The sequence below is a fragment of the Heloderma suspectum genome, chromosome 4, assembly GCF_057233095.1.
Source record: "Heloderma suspectum isolate Gila_16-S chromosome 4, 16-S_ref, whole genome shotgun sequence".
Taxonomy (NCBI): Eukaryota; Metazoa; Chordata; class Lepidosauria; order Squamata; family Helodermatidae; genus Heloderma; species Heloderma suspectum.
This window is the reverse complement of record NC_139461.1, coordinates 30,966,262-30,989,177: the sequence shown is the minus strand read 5'-3', so window position 1 is coordinate 30,989,177 and position 22,916 is coordinate 30,966,262. Positions and strand designations below refer to the sequence as shown.

General features: G+C 42.5%; 1 protein-coding gene across 1 annotated transcript in view; it reads right to left on the bottom strand.

Annotated features, from left to right (window-relative positions):
- CSMD3 (CUB and Sushi multiple domains 3) overlaps positions 1-17,286 on the bottom strand; it is an 819,154-nt gene extending 801,868 nt beyond the window's left edge. Inside the window, exons 1-2 of the mRNA XM_084851442.1 lie at positions 17,229-17,286; positions 2,992-3,186 (exon numbers count right to left, since the gene is read on the bottom strand). Of these exons, the coding sequence (XP_084707568.1) occupies positions 2,992-3,186; positions 17,229-17,286 (253 nt within the window). The remainder of the gene's footprint in view (positions 1-2,991; positions 3,187-17,228) is intronic.
- Between the last annotated feature and the right edge of the window lie 5,630 nt (positions 17,287-22,916).

Genomic DNA, 22,916 nt, shown 5'->3' with positions numbered 1-22,916 from the left:
CACATGACTGAATGACTGAACAACAACAAAGGCCATGTATATTACAGCATCAAGTGGGTAGGGCTAGCCTCACCCTTCACATGCCTGAACAGTACTTTTGACAAGTATCCATTTCCTTCCCCTCTGCAACCTGCTTAAAGCACTAGTTCACATGTCTGCAGTGTGTTGTCATTTTTTTTTTTAAAGGCAGGAAACATTTAGCCAGAAAAACATGCCAGGCACCAGTTGTTGGTGTGGTTGTCATTGTGGTTGTTATTGTCTAAAGGTTCAAGCAGGAGCAAATCTCAGTATCTGAACCAAGTATGTGTCTCATTAAAGAAGCAAGTCCTGGTAGGCGTAGAATTAGTCGTTGTTGCTCTTCCTTATAGGAACAGGAGACAAATTCTAATTTTACATATTAGACTCAGGTGCCTTATTCTCAACATGGGTCCAAGAGATCCAAAGCCTTGTGGAACTCCTCCTATACAGAGCAGGAAATGACCCAACATTTTGCTGTAAGCAGGGCATATCATATTCACGTCAGTACAGTGAATGTTTCATGTGAGTCTGAGCCACCTATTTTTTTCTACAGATAGAGAGATATAAGGCAGTCCCCAAAAAGGAAAAATTGAACTATAAAACAGGTGATTGGTTCTATGAGTAAGTTTTATCTAATTTCAAGGACAACCACTATTCCATGAGTATTTAAAATAAATAATACGTTCTGCTACAGATAAGTCTTTTGCAGCTGTTCTGATATGAACAGCTTTAGTCAAAACACTATATTTCAAGAACAAATGATATTGTGAATGGATTCAGCAGGCATAAGGACAAGTGCAACGGCAACTATTGGATTTAAAGGGTTTATTTTCAGAATTGCAAGATGAAGTATCTATGAATCTCTTATACAAAAAGATAGATCACACAGCTTATAATAAACTACAAAGATACCCATGCTGGTCCAGGAGGGAAAAAAAATCCAAAATCCACAGTTAGGCAATACATTTATTGGGACCAGCCAAAACGGCACAAGAGAGTGTGAACGCGTTCAAGTTCTCCAGATCGAATTCAGTCGCAAAATGGAGAATGCAGACTGACTAAATTAGGCACATGCATCAGCATTTTTACGTTCCTTGGAGAATACTGTCTGTAGCTGTTCAGGGTGCAATCTACCACCAGAGGATGGTTATTTTCGTTTACCATGTGAAGAGTGACTTTGCATTTTGAGGGTTCCATTCCCTCCAGCCACTTAAAACTAAACAGTTTGAATTCAACTGCATTTTTTTACCTAGTGTGCCACCTAAAATTAATCCCTGGCTTTGCTAATCTAAAGACTGCCATGGTTCTTTTTTTTTTTCTTTTTTTTTACTTCTGCTCTTTCCCTACTTAGGAACTTGTATGTTTTGCCCAAGGCAAGAGACAGATCTGAGTTACAGCCTTTATGTTTTCAGAAATGGATTATAGTCATTACTCCTTTGTCCCAGAATGCTAGGTGTAGCCTGACAAAAACTACCAGGGACTGATTCACTTTTGTACTTTTTTGTCCCCACCTCCTCTACCCTGATTTTTGTACCATCTAGCCTGATGAAGACTCTGGAAAACTCAAAAGCTTGCACACATTTTTCTGGCATTTTGGTTGGTCGCAATAAAAGAATTGCCTCACTGTGGATTTTGGATTCTTTTCCTCATGTTTTTTTTTTAATTTTATAATAAGAATTTTTCAAACCACCTTAGTAAAATTCTGCTTTTCAGCTCTTTCACACATATGGCCACCTCTCTCTCCACCTTTGTGCTGTTTCTGCTAGCTCTTTATCACACTGTCTCCTAATATTGTGGCTAGTTGTTTCCCCAAATTAAATTTCCCTTTCCCCCAGCAAACACAAATTTAATTCTTCAGTGGACTCTCCTACAACCATCCATGCTATAATACCTTTATTAGGCCAACCAAAAGATCACAAAAAATTATGCAAACTTTCAAGATTCCCAGATCTCAATAGCTTGAGCAATTTTTTCCAGGTTTTTTTTTTTGGTGATCTTTTGGTTGCCCTAGTAAAGGTATTAGAGCAACATGGATTTTGGAAATTTTCTTATGGTCAACATGGCAACCTTTGTTTCTTTTACCACCTTAGCTCAAGCAACATAAAGCTTCATCATTTCCAAAGGAAATTTTTGCAGCCCAAAGCCAATCAGTCTGGTATTCTTCACATCCAAAATCAATGTAGGTTGACAGACTTGGGATTACATCAAAATCTTACTGGAAGCAATGTCCACAGCTTTAACTTCCAATATATTCACTTAAAAGAGAAATAAAGACTTATGATTGAAATATATATGCAAATCATATTGGCAGTCACATTTTTGTTTTACATGGATAGCCAGTAAAACCCAGAAATAGCTAGCGAAAGTGAGCCTGGTCACAAATTAAGCTTTTAAATATTTTATGACTGTATTTTTATATGGAGTGTAAGTGCTTTTATGGCTTTGTTTTATAATAGCTATTTATTTTGATGGTTTTTTTCTCACAAAGGTTTTTTTATCTGCCTTATTGTTGGCTAAAACTGTCACACGGTTATGTTTTATGTATCTCTATCTAATATTTTCTTTACAATGCACTGGTCTGTGATGAACCTATTTTAATAAGATGATTGCTTGATTGACTGATTTGTCAAATATGATAATAAATGTTTTTCTTCTTCTTCATTGGAATAAATAAGCGGCGACATAGTTCTGAAGAATGTGTGAAAATACTAGAATCTGAACAGAACAGCTAACACACACACACACACACACACACACTATTTCATTCACAGTAAACATTCCACAATTGTGCTCCGAAAGTATCTGTTTGCAGTCATGACATGGAAGCTCAAAATGAGTGCACAGTAGGAAATAACATTGGGTATACTGTAGTCAAAGTCAAGCCCTTGTTCGTATCAGTGATTTCACTGAAGTTAATCATGTTCTAAGCTGTACTTAAAAATGCTTCACTTTGATATTGCTCTTTTATCTTACCTCTACAGATAGGAACTGGAAAATCCCAGGATGCTGAGTTTACTGAGTTGGATATACAGGTGAGTTGGGGATGTCCATCCAGGATGTATCCTGTCACACAGCTGTATCGGATTTTGTCACCAACATCAAACCTTGTTCCATATACGACACCTTTGGGTGGAACTCCAGGATTTCCACAAGAACTGCTCTGTAATTCTGCAAAAGAAAACACACATAAGAGTAACCATTATTATAAGTGGGATCAACAACAAAATGTTGCAGTTTGGAGTGCTACTATTCAAGGTCCCAGCCATTCCTCTTCTTCCCTGGTTTTCCACCCCCACAACAGGTAGCTGGCATTCAGTTGTCACTGAGCAAGTTCAGTCCTCTTCATGTTGTTTTGGCTTCCTCCCTCCGACCCTTAGGCTGCATCCTATAAACACGTAACTGGGAGTAAGGCCCATTGAACTCAACAGGTCTTACTTCTGAGTAGATATGCATAGGACTGGACTGTTAGGGTTTTTGTCTAGGGATAGGTGAACTTTTCCATGCTCGCCTCGTGAGCCGCTCACCAGACTCCTGTCACTTGCCCGACCCTGGTGGGTGCACAGGGCAATCCACCGCATGGGCTGTGAGTGCCTGGTGAGAGCTTGCAGCATCCAACTTGTCCACAAGCCACCATTTTGCACAAAATTGCAGGTAAGTTATTTACCGAAATTGCCATTTTGCACAAAATGGAAGCTGCAAATAGTGCATAAATCATAACTCATGCTAATTACAGCTGCACAAAATGGCAATTTCCATGAATAGCTTACCCACGGTTCTATGGAAAATGGTGGCTTGCGAACAAGCGGGCAACCACCAACTTGCGCCAAGCTCAGCCCCCCAACTGGATTCCGACATCCCTATTTTTGTCTTATAGGATTTTGGGGGGTTACTTCAACAAAACTTGGAGTTCCCCTGAGATTGCTGATATCTCCATCTGATGCATGAATGATGCTATTTTGGCTATATAAGGATCCACATTTGTGTGTGTGTGTGTGTGTGTGTGTGTATACGTGTGCACGCACGTGTACATATAATGCAAAGTGGCACAGTTTCGACAGTGGTACAGAAGAGTGAAACCAACCCAATAAAGGCAAACGCATAATACAAACTCTGCCTTATAACTTGCATAGAAGAATTCAGGGCAGCAGTCAAGCAGGGTTTTAAGTCATACTAGCTAAAGGAATTAAAATGTATTTTAGGGAATATTATTGTTCTGAAGAACCACCAGAGAGAAATCAAAACTGCTAGTATTGGAGACAGATAAAAGCAGTGCATGTAGAATGATTAACCTTTTGAACTATTTTTCCAATTTTTCTACAGCCAGAGAAATAAGGGTCAAAGAGGTACAAGTAATTAGTAGGTAATGATGACACTATTGCTTTTTAAATAGTTATTTGGTTTTAAATTACCAATAAGCTAATTATGCTGAGAAGAAAACAATACAAAAAGCAAGTTTAACAAAAGACGGAATAACGTTATTTACGGAGTTTTTCAGGGCCAGTTCAGTAGCAAATATATAATTAAACATCAATATTGTATTTGTTGTTTACTTATTTAATATACTTGTTAGGTGTCTTATAAACATTTTTTATCCTAAACTGCAGACACACACCTGAATAATTTGTTGCTGGGAACTTATAAAAGCTTTAGAGGCTGTGGAACCCCAGTTATGAAGTTCCTTCCACGATGGAAGGCCCCGCTGGCACCAGCAGTATTATCTTTGAGGTGGCAGGCAAAAAACATTTCATTCACTCAGGCACTTTACATACTGTTTCTGATCTTTTACCTGCACTTTTTATTTGTGGCCAGTTTTAGTATGTTGCATTTTAAATTTTGTTTTCATTTTTATATTGTTCTAAATTTCCCTGGAGTCCTGTATGTATGAATGTATGTATTACATTTATATCCCACCTTTTTTCCTCCTTAAGGAACTCAAGGCAGTGTACATAATCCTCCTCCTCTCCATTTTATCCTCACAACAACAACCCTGTGAGGTAGGTTGGGCTGAGAGTCTGTGACTGCCCCAAAGTCACCCAGTGAGCTTCCATGGCAGGGCGGGGACTAGAACCCGGATCTCCCAACTCGCAGTCCAGCGCTCTAGCCACTGGACCACAATGCCTCTCCTCTTTTGCTGAAGAGAGTTCTAAAATATTTGAAATAACGGCAGAGCAATCTTAACAAGCACCAGAGACCACCTGAGGGATGTTATGACAGTCTGGAAGTGCTGGAGCACAGCTATTGATGGAGCACATCCACCCCAGAGGCTTTTGATACACCCGCAGAAAGGTCCATGGGTGTAGGGGTACAAACCCCCTCATTGCCCCAACATAGGCCTGCATCAGACCCACAAACTTAACAACCAGAGGCTCCTATAGTAATATTCCCTCCCATCGATTTCCATGGGGATATTAAAAAAAAAAAAAAGGAAGAGTACAGGCAGGTAGCACAGAATTGCAGGGATGGTGTCAGAAAGGCTAAAGCTGAGAAAGAGCTGAGCCTGAGGTTAGCGAGGGATGCTTAAAGCAACAAAAAGACTTTCTTCAGCTACGTGCATAAAAGACAGAGGAAAGAAATGGTGGTTAAATACCCATTAAATAAGGATGGCAAAATGATGACAGATGACAAAGAAAAGGCAGAAGTGCTCAATTCCTACTTTGGCTCAGTCTTCTCCCAAAAGAGGGTCTATGACCCCCCTGGCAAAGGCGAAGTACACGCTGAAGGGGCAGGATTGCAGCTTGAGATCGACAGGCATATGGTCAAGGAACACCTAATTACTTTGAATGAGGTCAGATCTACAGGGCCAGATCAACTGCATCCTCGGGTCATAAAGGAACTGGCAGAAGAACTCTCAGAACCACTGTCTATTCTCTGTGAGAAATCACAGAGGACAGGGGAAGTGACAGATGACGGGAGGAGGGCTAAAGTTGTCCCTATCTTCAAAAAGGGTAAAAAGGAGGAACCTGGGAACTACAGACCAGTCAGTCTGACATCAATCCCATCCCATTTTTGACATCAAAAAAGGCGGGATATAAATGCAATAAATAAATAAATAAAATCCTCAATGGGGCTAACTTATGAGTAGACATGTGTAGGATTACACTGGCAATAGACATATTGGCTAGGGTTTAATGAACTGCTTAACTCATTCTATGTACAGGAAGGGGATCTGGAATTGTTTTTTCTCTCTCGCTTTCTCTCAAACAGCAGCTCCCCGCATCACACATGGAAAAGTGCTTTTGACACCATGGAAACTTTCAGAAGCAAGAGGTGGCACAACAGTCTGTTGTTTAAGTTAAAATCAATCAGTCAGTCACACAGGGCGTGCCCAGGAGAACTCCTTAATCACAACCGAAGTAGCTCTTTTGATCCTGGCCAAAGTTAGTTGCTAACATTCCCTCCTTTTTCTCTCTTCAGATCATGCTCTGTGAAATAATACGCAAGCATGTTAGAGATTCTGCCAGAATTAATTGTCATTGGATTGCTGGCTCTAGTGGAAAGAAAGCTGGTGTAATCATTTGGCATGGTTCTGCAGAAGTCAATGTAATAGGCTGGATCCCATTATCTGAATCTTGGCTCACAATGTTTAATTTTAATTCATTCAGTGGTTCCTCCCTGTTTTATTAAGGCTCTGTCAACATAATTGCCAATAAATTAAATGGATTTACTTGTAAATTCAGAACACACCAGATTGTATAATCATTCACTCCTGCTAGATGGTACATTATTAATTTCCCCACATGTACTCTGGATTCCACTGCATCAGCAAGAACTTTTAAGTTGCAATCCTATACCCACTTTCCTGGGAGTAAGTCTCACTGAGTGCAATAGGGCTCACTTTTGAGTAGACATGTATAAGATTGTGCTGTTAGGCTGCAATCCCATACTGACTTGTACCCAATGGGACTTACTTCTGAGTAGACATGCATAGGATTGTGTTGTAAGTTACAAATATTTTCACTCATGAAAGCAGGAAAAAAAGCATCCTTTGATATTATCAGGTGTTGGCAACATGCAGGCCCCTGGCCTTTTTTTGTGCCACCTACTGCCACTGCACCACTGAATATGGCAGCTTGGTAGTGGTAGCAAGGAAAAGTAGCTTCCGTTTAAAGGCTAAAAGCAGCGGTTTGCTGCTGAAATTCATCAGTGCAGTGGTGGTGAAAATGGAAAGTTTAAAGCAAAATAGCCCCTTTTTCCTACCACCAGGGCACCATCTACATGAGCCTTTTACTCCGGGGCGGCTACCAGTTGAGGTCCTTCAGGACAGATGATGCAGTCACCACTTCTCAGCCATTTCTCCTGGAAAATGCAGATTTCCAAGGAGGTGTTCTGCTGCGATGTTTTTGGTTTGCTGCGGGTTTCCCGTGGTTGAGAGCCATCTATCCCTTCCCCAAACCGATTTTGTATTTTGCGGCGGGCGTGTTGTAGGCGTGGGTAGTGCTTGCTTCACTCTGTGATGCCCCTTTACTCCCCCCATCCCTTCGCAGTTGCGCAGTTACAAAGGCACAGAGAGGCGTTTTGCAGACCGGAAGGTCGGCAGGACAGCAGTTCGAGTTCTGAGTGCTGCGTGACGGAGTGAGCTCCCGTCTTCAGTCCCAGCTTCTGCCAACCTAGCAGTTCGAAAGCAAGACATTGCAAGTAGATAAATAGGTATCGCTTCGGTAGGAAAGGTAACAGCTTTCCTTACACCTCGGTGTTCAGTCATGCCGGTCACATGACCACAGAAGTGTCTTCGGACAGCGCTGGCTCTTCGGCTTAGAAATGGAGATGAGCACCACACCCTAGAGTCAGACATGACTGGTTGGGGACACCTTTACCTTTTTTAATCTTTGCAATGGTTGCTTTTGGACTCAGTGCCGAAGGGCCGGGGTGTCTGTGTGTTAGGGATGTCAGAGAATTCCGCCATGGATCTCGGGGAGGCCGAATGCCAGTGCATTCGGCCCCCCAAAATCGGTGGCAGAATGGCCTGCCCCCACCCAGGATGAGACTTACCTGGGGCGGATCTTCTGGGCGGCGGCAGCTCCGGCGGCAGCTCCAGTGGCGGCGGCGGCCAGTCTTCCGACCAGCTGCCACCGCCGCTATTTCCAGTTTTTATTAAAAAAAAAAAAAAGACGTGATAGGCTACGTAAAGATTTACGTAGCCTATCACGGCTAGGTTTTTAAAAAAAACTGTGATAGGCTACGTAAATCTTTATGATTTCATTCATTCATTTTCTTATTTTTCTATATTTCTGCAATCCCACAACTGAAGGGTGGCTGGGTAGGGGGGCGTCTGAATAATATGAACTGAAACATCATTTCCTTCTTTAGCAATGGAAATATTTTCATCACATCAACAGTTGAGGGTGAATGTGAGGAAAATCTCACTTAAATATAGATGGCACCTGAAGTATTTTAGTATATGATAGGTCTTTTTTTATGGCTTAATCATGGAATGAATCTATGACATAAGTGAACATATTACAAAACATCAATATTGATGCCTTTTTGAGAAATTGAATACAGTTTAAGGTTTTACAAAAAATACAATTTACTCTACAGAAATCACTGACTCAGTATAAGGCAGCATCCTATGTTCCTAAACATTAAACTATGGTATGGTGATCATGTGTACCGCACAAGCTACTATGCTCTCCCTTTACCTCCTGTTCCTTCCCCTTTGGTTTCCACATCCCCACCCCCCGTTTATAGTTAAGAATAAGTATGTTTGAATCAGCATAAGCTAATCATAGTTTCTTCTCAAATGCGAGATTAAAAACAGCTTCTGCAGTACAGTCAGTGGTAGTTAGGGTTATACTGCTCTTGTAATGTCATGGTAAATGTGAGGTCCAGGCATTGTGGTAAACCATAATTTTCACTAACCAGGAGAGAAAGGGGAAATTTCACAAAGTGGTGGGGTGGGAAGACAGGGGGACAAGCTCACAAGCCCATACAGTGGTCCAATTGCCATGTCGGACAATTGTCCTTTGAACCAGAACAACGTTACAGGAAAAAGTCAACTTTGCTTTCATTGCCTTTTAGAATAACACACTCAACCCAAAACACCTGTCTTGTAGTCCCACCAGTTATCATTGGCCCTCATCGATAGGGAGAGCAGTACTATGGCCCCTAGACAGACTTTGAGGGGCCATAGGTTACTTCAGATTCCTCAATTCAGATTCCTGGACTCCGACCTTGGACTCCCTGCCCCCCCCCCCCAAGCTGGTGTGGAAAGAATTGCACCGGCTGCCTCTCAGAGGTCGCAAAGGTGACCACTCTGAGAGGACAGAAAGGGGGCATTCTCATGGGCAGGGAGGGGACTGGGGAAGTGGGGATATCCCCTTCCTTTATTTGTTTCATTTCTTATCTTTTATTGATTGATTTCATTTCTTTGCTGCCCAATAGCCGAAGCTCTCTGGGTGGTTCACAAAAATTAGCTCAGTAGCCTTTCCTAGCTTCCTTCCCTCCCCCACCTTGACACATCAGCTAGACAGGCGAAAAAGCTAAAATTTAGTTCCAGTTATCAAATAAAGCTTTAGCTGATTAATCTACCAATTAAAATTTGCAGCCCTACTTTTAAAACTGAGAAGAATGGGGTGGGTGGGAATCCAGACATAATGTCAGATTTGCATGATTGCTATCTAAACAGAGGAAGTAGAACAAAGAAAATAATAATACTTTTTCATATTAATATGATACAACATATGGAATCACATTAGAATATACGATTCTGGTTCTAAATTGTGTCATTATGAGAACAGATGATACAAGTCACAGCATAGACCCAGCGTGCCAAACTGAAGGTTCTCCCCTTCAAAAAGCTGTCCTCTATATGTAGGTAAAGGTAAAGGTGTCCCCAACCAGTCGTGTCCGACTCTAGGGTGCGGTGCTCATCCCCGTTTCTAAGCCGAAGAGCCAGCGCTGTCCAAAGATGCTTCCGTGGTCATGTGGCTGGCATGACTGAACACCGAGGTGCACGGAACGCTGTTACCTTTCCCGCCGAGGCGGTACCTATTTATCTACTTGCAATTTCTTGCTTTTGAATTGCTAGGTTGGCAGAAGCTGGGACTGAAGACGGGAGCTCACTCCGACACGCGGCACTCGGGTCTCGAACTGCTGTCCTGCCGACCTTCCGGTCTGCAGTTCAGCATCTTAACCACTAAGCCACCGCGGCCCTCTATTATGTAGAGGGCCACATAAATGGTAACGAAACCTCCTTGCACATTTACTCTACACTGGATGAGAATACCTGAACAGGGCTTATATTAACAGTTATATTAATTGTTATATTAATATAATATAATATAATATAATATATATTAATATCAGAGTTATATTAATTGTCCCCTTAAAAAATTAAGTGTGGTATCTGAATGCAATACAAACAAGCTTATTAAAGACTAACATTTATCATCTTTTACGATACGATACAATACGATACGATACTTTATTGCTTAAAGCCATAGGCCACCACAATGTACATTAAAAAGAGAGAGAGAGAGAGTAGAGCAAGAAAAAAAAATCAGTACAGTCACATATTTGTATATACATAAATTCATACATCCAACAGAATCATCCCTAGTAGGCTGTTTGGGCTTTGGCACGTATTTTCCTTGCTGCCAAGGCAAATTTTGCTACCTGGGCAGTAGTGAAAGCATCAGTGCCAGAAAGGACACATGTCTGTTCTAAAGGTGTTCTATTTAGGAGGCTCTGGGAAATAATGGCAAGAAATTTATGCCTAGGATGGCCATAGAGAGGGAATCTTAGTAAGTAATGAGAGACATCCTCAACCTCCCCAGACTCACACAGATAGAGTCTCTGATGGACTGGGTTATTGTCAAATCTTCCCTCCAAGAAGGCTGAAGGCATGCATTGTAGACGCAATGTTGTAAATGATTTCCATAAGTGAGGCACAGTCAGAGTTGTAAAGTAACTCTCTTATATACATCTTATATAATGGGTACCAGCAAGAGTAAGCCATTTGTGAGATTGTAACCAAATTCATCCACTTAGAATAAAGATAATTTTTTTCTTTACGCCTCTGCTTTACTCTATCAGAAGGGAAAGAAGGAAAGGACTCAGTATCAATTCCATAAGCTTGCAACATAGGTTTGGTCAGGTTTACCCAAGACTTTTGGGATGGGGTCTGAAGTTGCTCTTGAAAGCATTTTTTTGTGAAGGTGGAAATCGCTCATATGGGTCAACTTGAGCCAATACAAAGTGAAAGCAGCGTAAATAGATGTTTTAACTGAAATCAATCCTACTTCTGCCCTTAGAAGGGCCCCAGGTGTACTCTGGGGGACAGTTAAGAGAGATCTTATAAAAGAGTTCTGAACCACCTCAAAAATAGAGGCATTCGTATATCCCCATACCTCAGCCCCATACGTCAGTTGTGAAACTACCTTCTTCTGAAATATCTCAACTGCAGGGGCAAACAAACTTCCCCCTTGTGATCGAGAGAACTGAAGGAGAGACTGAGTAGACTGGGATGATTTCAGATTAATTACATCTAGATGTTGTCTCCACGAAAGTCGGGCGTTGAAATTAAGGCCCAAATATCTAAAATTGTTCATTTGTTCAATGGATTCATTGTCCAACTTCCACATATGTGTTTTCCTTTTCTTCCCAAATACTACAATTTTAGTCTTAGTATAGTTAATAGACAAATGTTCTCTTGTGCAAAATGTACTCAACTTTCTCAAGAGCCTTCGCATACCAATTAATGTAGTGGAAATCATTGCGATATCATCCGCATATAGGAGGACTGAGAATTTAACATCCTGAATAGAAGCTGGGAAGCATTCCAAATCACTCTGTTCTTGTACAATGCTATTAATATAAAAATTAAAAAGAAAAGGGGCCAATAAACATCCCTGATGCACTCCTTTATCAGTTGGGATGCTTTCTGATAACAATCTATTTGCCCTCTCAGCCTAATTCTAAGAGTAGTGTCAGAGTGAAGCATTTGGATTAAAAGAAACAGCCTACTATCAGTGTTTGTGGCAGATAGCTTTTGCCACAAACAGACTCTATCTACAAGGTCAAAGGCTGAACTAAAATCCACAAAAGTACCAAATAACTCTTTTCTGTCCTTCTGAGAATATTTCTGTATTAGGTGATGGAGAACAAAACACTGGTCTATTGTAGATTTCCCCTTTGCAAACCCAGCCTGTTCTTCAGCTAAGATCAAGTTTTCAGGGACCCATGACTCTAATTTGTGCAAAAGATATTTAGTATATAATTTTGAAACAACATTAAGCAGACAGATTGGTCTAAAATTATTTGGATCTGCTTTAGAGCCTCTCTTGTGAATAGGAACAACAATGCTCACTTCTGAGCCCTGGGTAGGGGTGGACGAAAGTCCCTTACCTTTCGCCGAAGCTTGTTCGCGGTGGGGGGGAGGCGCTTCGCTGCTCCCCCCATGAAGTTCAGGCCAGGGGGGGAGGCTTCCCGCCTCGCCCCGGCCGAAATTCAGGCTGGGGGGGAGGCTTCCCGCCTCGCCCCGGCTGAAATTCAGGCCGGGGAGGAGGCTTCCCGCCTCGCCCGGCCGCGAAATCGAAAATTAAAAACAAAACAAAACGCCCCGATAGGCTACGTGACGATTAACGCAGCCTATCACGGCTGACTTTGCAGATCTAGCCGTGATAGGCTACGTTAATCGTCACGTAGCCTATCACAGGGGCGTTTAAAAAAAAAAAAAAACAATGGAGTTCGCGGCCAGGCAAGGCGAGGCGCCTCCTCCCCGGCCTGAATTTCGGCCGGGCGAGGTGGGAAGCATCCCCCCGGCCTGAATTTCGGCCGGGCCGAGGCGGGAAGCCTCCCCCCCGGCCTGAACTTCACGGGGGGAGCAGCGAAGCGCCTCCCCCCCACCGCGAACAAGCTTCGAGGAAAGGTAAGTGCCTTTCGTCCACCCCTAGCGTACGCGAATGGCGGCCCCCATAGGGAGCCACCATTCGCGTTCCTTATTTGGTCACTGTAGTCTACGTAAAGATTTACGTAGACTACGGTGAAAATAAGGGCAACACAAATAGCGTCTTTACATAGACTACAGCGACCAAATAAGGAACGGGAATGGCGGCTCCCTATGGGGGCCGCCATTATCCGTACACGTTTTTTTTTTTTTTTAAAGTCACCCGTGATAGGCTACGTGACGATTGACGTAGCCTATCACGGCTGACTTTGCAAATCTAGCCGTGATAGGCTACGTTAATCGTCACGTAGCCTATCAGGGGGCGTTTTTTTTTCTTTTATTGCAATGGCGGCGGCGGCAGCCGGTCGAAAGACTGGCTGCCGCTCCCGCCCCGCTCGAACACCCGCAGAACCGCCGGCCGGACCCGCCGCCGGGAGGGACATTCGGCGAAGGTAAGTCCCGTCCCGGGGGGGGGGTGCGGGGGGGGGTTCGGAGGATTTCTCCCCGAAACTTGTTCGGGGGGCCGAACACGTTGGCGCTCGGCCCCCCGAAGTTTCGGGGAGAAATTCTCCGCCATCCCTAGCCCTGGGGGATTTTTCCATGCTGGTTTATATATAAGTAAACATTTTAGCAAGAATTGGGCACCATCAACTAGAATTAGATCTAAACAATTCACCAGGAAGCATATCCTCTCCAGGGTAGGGATGGCGGAGAATTTCTCCACGAATCTCGGGGAGGCCGAATGCCAACGCATTCTGCCCCCCGAAATTGGCGGTGAAATTCTCCGCCCCCCCACCCCCCCGGGATGGGACTTACCTCCTTCAAATGTCCCTCTTGGCAGTGGGTCCCGGCGGCGGTCCGGTGGCGTTTCGGCGGGGGTGGGGGCGGCAGCCAGTCTTCCGACCGGCTGCTGGCGAAGCGCCCCATCTCCCCGGCCGCGAAACAAAAAGTAAAAAACAAAAAAAAAGACCCTGTGATAGGCTACATGACGATTTACGTAGCCTATCATGGCTAGATTTCCAAAGTCAGCTGCGATAGGCTAAGTAAATCGTCACGTAGCCTATCACGGGTGACTTTGGAAAAAAAAAAAGTGCGTACGCAAATGGCGGCGCCCATGGGGCACCGCCATTTGCGTTCCTTATTTTGGCACGTCTAGTCTATATAAAGATTTACGTAGACTATGGCGAAAATAAGGGCAACGCAAATAGTGTTCCCTTATTTTCGCCATAGTCTACGTAAATCTTTACGTAGACTAGACGTGCCCAAGTAAGGAACGCAAATGGCGGCGCCCCATGGGCGCCGCCATTTGCATACACGCTTTTTTTTTTTTTTCCAAGTCAGGCTTGATAGGCTACGTGACGATTTATGTAGCCTATCACAGCTGACTGGAAATCTAGCCGTGATAGGCTACATAAATAGTTACGTAGCCTATCACGGGTGTTTTTTTTTTTTTTACTTTAGTGTTTTTTTTTTTGCAATGGCGGCGGCGGCAGCCGGTCAGGAGACCGGCCGCTGCCCCCGCCCGTGATTAACCGCCGCCGAACCGCCGCCGGGACCCGCTGCTGAGAGGGACATTCGCCGAAGCTAAGTCCCATCCCGGGGGGGCGGGGGGCCGGTGGAAAATTTCCCAACTAACTTAGGGGGCCGAATGCGTTGGCGCTCAGCCTCCCGAACATTTGGGGAGAAATTCTCTGCCATCCTTACCTGCCGCCGCCGCCATTACAAAGTGAATGTAAAACACACACACACACACCCGTGATAGGCTACGTAACAATTTACGTAGCCTATCATGGCTAGATTTCCAAAGTCAGCCGTGATAGGCTACGTAAATTGTTACATAGCCTATCACGGGTGACTTTGGGAAAAAAAAAAGCGCGTACGCAAATGGCAGCGCCCATGGGCTATTTGCGTTGCCCTTATTTTCGCCGTAGTCTACGTAAATCTTTATGTAGACTACCCAGGCCCAAATAAGGAACGCAAATGGTGGCGCCCATGGGCGCCGCCATTTGTGTACGCGCTTTTTTTTTTTCAAAGTCACCCATGACTTTGAAAATGACTTTTTTTTCAAAGTCACCCATGATTTTGAAAATTTCCATGACTTTGGAAATCTAGCCGTGATAGGCTACGTAAATCGTTACGTAGCCTATCACGTGTGTGTGTGTGTTTTTACATTCACTTTTTTATTTCGCAGCCGGGGAGACGGGGCGCTTCTCCCTGGCCTGAATTTCGGCCGGGTGAGGCGGGGCGCCTCCCCCCCCAGCCTGAACTTCGGGGGGAGAACTGAAGCGCCTCCCCCCCCACTGCGAAGCAAGCTGCGGGACCAGGTAAGTGACTTTTGTACATCCCTACTCCAGGGGCCTTTTTAGGAGGCAGGGAGGTAATCAAATCACGCACTTCATCCCAGGTTACTGGTTCCCAATCAGGGCAGGAAGAGAAAGACAAAAAATCCCTGCCGTGAAAGGGATCAGATGGGGTCCCAACAAAAAATTGTCTAAACAAGGCTGAAAAGTGAGCTTGCCACTGTGAGGACGTAATTTGATTATCAATAGAGCTATGATATCTGCTTGTCCCTTTTGTTACTAACATCCATAATCTAGTTGAATCTCTTTCTAGAATTGCCAGCCCTAGCTCCATCCAGGATTGTCGTACATACTCGTTCTTTTTCTGGCACAGGAGATTTTTATACTCTTTGCACAAGCTGATGTACACAGTAAAATTTTCTAAGGTAAAAACTTTTATCATCTTTTAAAACTGAATCCCTGATCCTCTGTCAAGCATACTGAGCTAAAGCCAGCTTTTTATATAAAATAATGGAACCTTGGATATGAAATAAATCAGCTATTGAAATCTTAGACCTATTAGGAATTACAGAGAAGCTATATAAAGGCAGAAATGTTCTAGTAGATCAGAAAAACATGGATACAATCCCAAATGTCAAAAGGAGAAGAAAGGGATCTAGGCAATTAGATGAATTTTGTTCCCCCACCCCATTAAGTCATAAAACACTGTATAAAAACAAATTGATGTGAATGTACTTATGACTGCATCAAGATTCTTTTTGCACAGTGTTCTTTGCATGTGTACATAAATACTGATTTTTGCAGCGTTTTGTCAATGAATATGTGTACATTTTTAATGTACCAGGGGAAAGTATGGAAATGAACTATATTGTACAGACATACCCACATCACATGCCAACAAATACAAAAGCGTTATATGATTTAACAAATTTTATGTTTGTTCTTAAGAATATAAATTCCCACAACTAATTAGAATGAAGAAAATGAGATGAGCTAGTGCTTTTTTTTTTTACCAATTACTTTTCACCTGAGATATAATACTGTGCCCCAAGCACAAATAATTAGGCTCAATCCATTAATTAAAGGTGTTTGTACAGAGACTTTGAACGTACTGTAAATTCTAATTGCATCTAGCAGATGTAGTAATTTATCCCCCCAGAACTCATCAATCCATCCTCTTACTTCATTAGACACTACACACGGTAAAAGCATGACTAGTCGTGACTCCTGAAAGCATAATTTTTATCCCTTCCAGCCCATAAATTATCTTTTAATAAGGGTTGATATTGCTTGTTCCAGGAAGGCTGTCCTTTAGGAACATCAGCAGGCTGGTCTGTATTGTGCACTATAGCCAGGTTCCCAATTACTGTCTCAGACATACCTTGCTCTCTCACCTATGCTGAGGAGTGGGTTGTTAAAAAAATGCTTTTGCCTTAAACAAATGACTACCAGCACTAACTGCTTTTGGCATTACCCTCCATTTCAAAAGCCATTTGCAAAAAGAAGGGGGGTGGGCGACTACTGTTTGAGAGACACATGGCCAGCCATCAGCTTTCTGCTTCTGATATATTTAAATGCATGATTATTGTTCTTAGTATTTTTAACAATATGTTCTTAACATTCTTTCCCCCCTTCTTCTCATACTATCACCTTACCTTAATTTTGCCAGATATTGTGTCCCTTTTTGTTCCCCTCATTTGGGAAACACTTCCAGTTGCTGAGGGAAGCCTCCTTCCCTTTAAATAGATTCCTTAACTCTGTTGGCTAACCATGCTGGTATCTTTGTGGACTTCATAGCACCTTTTTTTTTGTCTGTCACAGATATTCCACCTCAGTTTCTATTGTGGTTTCAAGCAGAGCTGAGCCAAAGTATTCCTCCTGCTCTTTTTCAGCACTTTCAGAGGCTGGGGAGGGGGGCGAAAAGGGCAAGCAAAGGCTTCTCTCACTTTTAATTTGAGGGTGAATCATAGTAATTTTTGGTAAGGGTGAGGGCCTTGCCCTTAAGTCAAGTTGGCAGAACTTACTTAACACCTTCTCTTTAACAGAAGAAGTCTTCCTGCCACTTCCAGCAGCAGCAGCCATGTTCTTCAATACTATAAAATGACACAATAATGTAGCAAGGGACATTTTATAGGAAATGACATCATGGTGGGACATTTCATAGGAGTCTCCAGGCTGCTCCCTCCCCCCTCCCTATGTTCAGTGTGGGTTCTGCAGGTCACCCTTTTGGGGGCCAAGTAGGAATGTTTGGCTAATAGTCTGATTGGCCGAGGCTGTGTGTCTTTTTGCCAACAGAAAAAGTCCTATAACTCCCAGCATTTCCCAGCCAGCCATGCTGACTGGGGAATGCTGGCAGTCGTAGGACCTTTTTCCATCTAAACATGCATAGCATTGCATGCTTACAGCCTTAATTTTACAAAAAGCAGATAACCTTGATCAAGTGAAGCCATTCCCTACTTGGATTTTTTTTAGTGTAGATAATGTCACTCCTTAAGTAGGGAGCGTTGAGGTAGGGAAAACTTCTTCTTTCCATTTGGGGCTGGGAGCATTTTCCTTTTCTTTGTAGCTGGAGAAAAGTGTGTGTGTGTGTGTGTGTGTGTAGAGAGAGTGAGAAAAGCAATCCTATGTAGGATTAATTCTGATTGTGTTCCATGGAAGCATACATAGGATTAAAACTTTAAATGGGTATTCTGTCAAATATGTGGAGTTCTACTCAGTTACTTGTGTGAAGTACTTGTCTTTTGCCTAGCCAGGCCTGCACAGCAGCCAGTATGTGATTAGCCACATAATTTATCACAGCCATTTTGTAGTGGTGCCCACAGCAGTTTCTCAAATTCCCAAATGTGCCCGCGGGTCCAAAAAGGTTGGGGACCCCTGACTTAAACAATGGTTCAGGTTACCCTTCCCCAATGTGGTGTGCTCGAGATGTTTTTGATTGAAACTCCCATCATCCTGACCATTGGTCATGCTGGCTGGAATTATGTAAGCTGTAGTCCAATGCATCTGGAGGGCACCACATTGATGAAGTCTGGTTTAGGTGATAGTATGTCACAAAAAAAGAGAAACAGGCTCTCAGGATGCAAAGCATGTGTTTTTTGCAGGTGTTTCTATCAGGTGTTTCCATGTTGCCCTAAGCTTTATCATGTGGGAAAAACAGTAAAACCCATAAAAAGATGGATAGGGGAACATCTGAGTAACATTAAGAACAACAGACCAGGTGCTCCACTTGTTGTAAGCCATTTCCCAGAATAACAGCATTCTCCCACAGATTTAAAATTTTGGTCACTGGATAAGCTTGACATTAAGGGAGAAAAATATCTGTTGAGGAGAGAAGCTGAGTGGATTTTGAGACTGAACACTCTCTCTCCACTGTGGTTTAAAATAAGACCTTGAATGTTTACCACTCTCATGACCTGCAGGTGATTTACACACACTCCCTAGCTACCACAGTACAGCTCAGTTTTGAGACTTGGCTGAATTACATCAACATGGAAACACCTGCTAGGAAAAAAAAAGGACAAAAGAGTATAAGATAAGGTTCAAGAAATATCTTTTCCAGTCACCATTAGATAAACACAGCAGGAGCCAATCTTTTGCTGAAAAAACTCTGCAGACTTTTTTCTCTAGTAAGTATGAACTTATATGTTATTCTTAGTAAATATTCAGGTTTCATATGGTTTTGATAATGATGTTATACATGCATAAGCCCCTGTAGCAATTTGTATTTTAGTAATGTTTTAACTATGTGTGTTGTCCTATTTGTAATTGTTATTACCATTAATGTTACAGCCCCCAAAGAAGGCCTAAAAATAGGAAAAAGGCCAAAACAATTTGGATGTGCTACAATAAAATTTTTATATATATTCATCCTGAGAACCTGTTTCTCTTCTTTGTTAATTTTTTGGGATGCTCACCTCCTTCTGTTTTCTTAGGCGATAGTGCGAACTGGACCTTAGTCCTTCACAAACACTGTGGTTCCAGAAATCACAAGTGGGGTGTTCCTTGTTGAAAACATGGAACACAACACCCCACTGACAAAATAAATGACAAAATGTATCTGCATCTGGATTTTAACATATCAGGTGGAAATTTTATAGCCTAGTCTTTCTGAAGGATAAAAATACTGTTTTTCCCCCCCTCATCATAGTATTAAAAAACACTGTCCCCCATGTTCATTATGTACAGTTTTGAATAGATGTGGAGAATTAGCATATTCACTGTTTACTCTGGATTGAAACATGATCTTTTCCCTAAACATTTCAAGTGAAAGTCAAGAATGTACAATTCATCGTATCTTCTACTATGCATTAATAAAACTCTTTGGGCAAGTCACTCATAAAATATTTCCAGCATGCTTTTGCATTTCTTATTCCATTCTTGTTCTTCATGGAGAATTCTTGTTAACGTCAGTGGGAGTTTTGATCTAAAACTCTGGAGCTATGCTCCAGAGAATTCTCTTTAACTGAGATGGGCAAATGTTCCTAGAATATTTAATTAGCAAAATCCCCCTATTTGTAAATATTAATTAAAACCATTCAGATTAAATACCTCTCACAATTATACTTTTAGATTTGGAAACTATGAACAAAGGAAGCATTTTACCCCTGTTAGGATCAAGGTTAACAGGAACACCAGTGATTTTCTAACACTCATGAGTGTCTGGGATCTACAGTTCTGGCTATTGTCACAAACTGGTCTCCCTTATTCACAAGACTGCTCAAGCAAGGGAAAAAGTATGGAGCTTTATTTCAAATTTATTTTAGAGTTACAGGAAGAGATGTAGAATTTCAGTTTTGCTTGGAAAACATGTGAGCATGCCCTGTGTGAGGCCCCAGAGGCGAACATAAGCATGTGTCCGCCAAAAATGTTCACAAATAGTCAAATATGTGCCCACATTTGTATTGTTTCCAATTCCAAGTTCAATTTGCACAAATTTTTGGAGGTTTCTGCAAATTTCCCCTACAGACTAAATCAGCCCCGCTTCAGTCTTTGGAGGAAACATGCGCAAATCTCCCATCTCCAATTTACGCAAATCTCCAATTTGTGCAAAGTGAGCAGAGATCACACATTTTTATTTTTACTTATTTCATTTCATTTCTATACCGCCCAATAGCCGAAGCTCTCTGTGAATGTGAATCCAACAGGAGATGAGTGGCAAGATGATGTTCGGAGAATCCTAGCTATCTTGAACATCCCTTGTTCCCCATGCCTAATTACAGGTGTGTTCTCCATTATCTCCATTAACACTGGAGCATTTTAAATAAGGCTGGGTTCAAGATCAAGGGGATCAGCAGCAGAACTACTTTCTCCAGTTCAGGGGGGAGGCATTTTTAAAAAACCTTTAAAACTAGAGTGTGAGGAAATATGGCAGTGGCTAGAGCACCACATGCCACATGTTTAATGTGAACCATGGGAAGGCAAGGGGAGAGAAGAGGAAGCCAATCCTGCTCCCCTCATGGTTGACAACATTTTAAAAAGTCTTTTTTTTAAGAATACAATAAGCTACCACCACTTTGGTAAGCACCCTGAACCTGAACCAGACAAATCAATTAGGCACACATCTCCACCACCCTGAAAATAACCACCCGAATTCACCACCTGTGATGGGGTGGCATATTGGGGTAGCTATTTCTGTTCAGCACTTATTTGAATAGGATTCACTTGGAATTAGTCAATTGCCCTTTCCAGATGATGTTCTAGGGCTGAATGAATGCTTACAAGGGGAGTAGCATTATGCCAGCAGTTGCCTGCCCAGATGTATGCTCCTTCATTGTAAAGAGGAGGCCTATTCAGACATTTGAGTGAATGTCTGCAGGCTTAAAGTAAGGAAGGGAAAGGAGTGCACACACAAGCCCTGCCCCATGTCCCTGCATATGCTGGAATGCATTCAGCAACATGCACTTAGAAGCTGGCTGGGTCAGCTTCAGAAACTGGAAGAGGAGAAGTACACATATACCCATTGTGCAGGTGCCACATTGACCCAAACCATTTCCAACAGTTACACTAAGCTAACCACCGAGATTGCAAAGACATCTAGTAAAGAAGGTGGTTTCTAAAGGTATGCAAGCCCAAACCTTTTCAGAGCGCATATAATTAAAACTAGCACCCAGATTGTTGTTAGACACTTACTGGAAGTCAGAGTATCTGTGTAGTCTACATCTGTGGACCTTGTCAGTGAGATACTGAGCCAGTTCAGATGTACTGCTACATCTTGCTAAACCATAGTTTAACAATCCAGGAACATGTATCAGACCCCCGATCTCCCCCTTCACCAATTTCCTCCTTGGTGTGCTTTAATCCTAGGTAAATTAACCTACAGTTCCCTGTTATGCCCAAAGGGAAGGCTACGGCTTATTGTAAGTTTACTAACCAGAATCTTAAACCATGTATTATAGTTTAACAAGCTAGGAGTATTGTAGAGCTGGAAAAGGTGCAGAAAGGGGCAACCAAAATGATATGGGGTTCTGGAGTACTTTCCCCATGAGGAAAAGGGGCCTTTTAGTTTAAAAATAGCAACTCAGCAGGTGGAGGGGTGATATGATAAGAGGTTTATAGAAATATGCATAGTGTGGAGAAAGTGAGAGAAAGACTGTATGAAATTAGATGCTAGACTAGATGCACAGCACATTTGCTGGACTAGATTCCAGCAGGGTTCTTCTTATGTCCTCTTTATGTCTTCAGACTAGCATATGGAACGAGATGCTATAAAATCTGTAATCTTGCTGTTGAGGTTGATGATAGTGTCTGTTGATAATTGGTATTGTTTACTTCTTACATTGGAGAAATATCTATCTATCTATCTAGTGCATCTCTCTCTCTGTGTGGCACAAATAACATTTATAGCCAATTCCTCAGAAGTGTACATATTGTTTTTAGTTTCCATAGTGTGTTTTGATCCAAGATTTTTGATTAACTAAAAGGACCAAATGAAAATGTTCTGGGTACAGGATCAGGATGTGAGAGTGGAAGTATGAAGGAAGGGGAGTGAAGCTGAAAGAAAATCTATAGTGCTAAATAACACAGTTCCTTATGCTTCTTGCCCTTAATTGGTGCTTCTATATACAGCAGCATTACTGCATTTAAATGGTCATAGCTACTTCACTGGGGCTCTCTACTGTTCAATTAAGAAACTACATTTCATTAAGCTTAAACTATTTCCTCATGATTCATAGGGGTTCATCACACGAAGCTTTTATCCTGCTATTGATATGGCTCTCCCTCAGAAGTTTGCAGGCTTTTTAGATGATGCCGTTACCCTACAGGGTGTCTCCCACCTATCCTGTGTTGTCCCCAAATGCAAAAAATGTGGTATTTTTTCCAGCCCATGGACCAGGACCACCAGGACCTCCCTGTGAAATTCTCCTAGCAGTCAGTAAGCTTCCATTTCACAAAGCTGAAGCTGCACATAGTGGTAAACCGCCTGCATGTCTCTTATCTTGTGATGTCTTTAGCCCCAAAGTCAGAACAAAGGCATGGCTAATTGGACTGCATGATCTCAGCTGCGTTCCTGTGGGAACCCTCACCTCCCTTTAGGGAAAAACTATTCTAGCCAGACTGTGATTGGACAACAAGGAAAACCTCAGAGTTGCCAGGGGCTTGAGCATATAACCAGGGGGGTTACAGCTGCCCATTGTCTTCATCTTGCTATTGCTTCATACTCTAAGTATCTCCATTTGGGCCCTGTCCCGTTGGAACACCCGTGCTTAGGATTT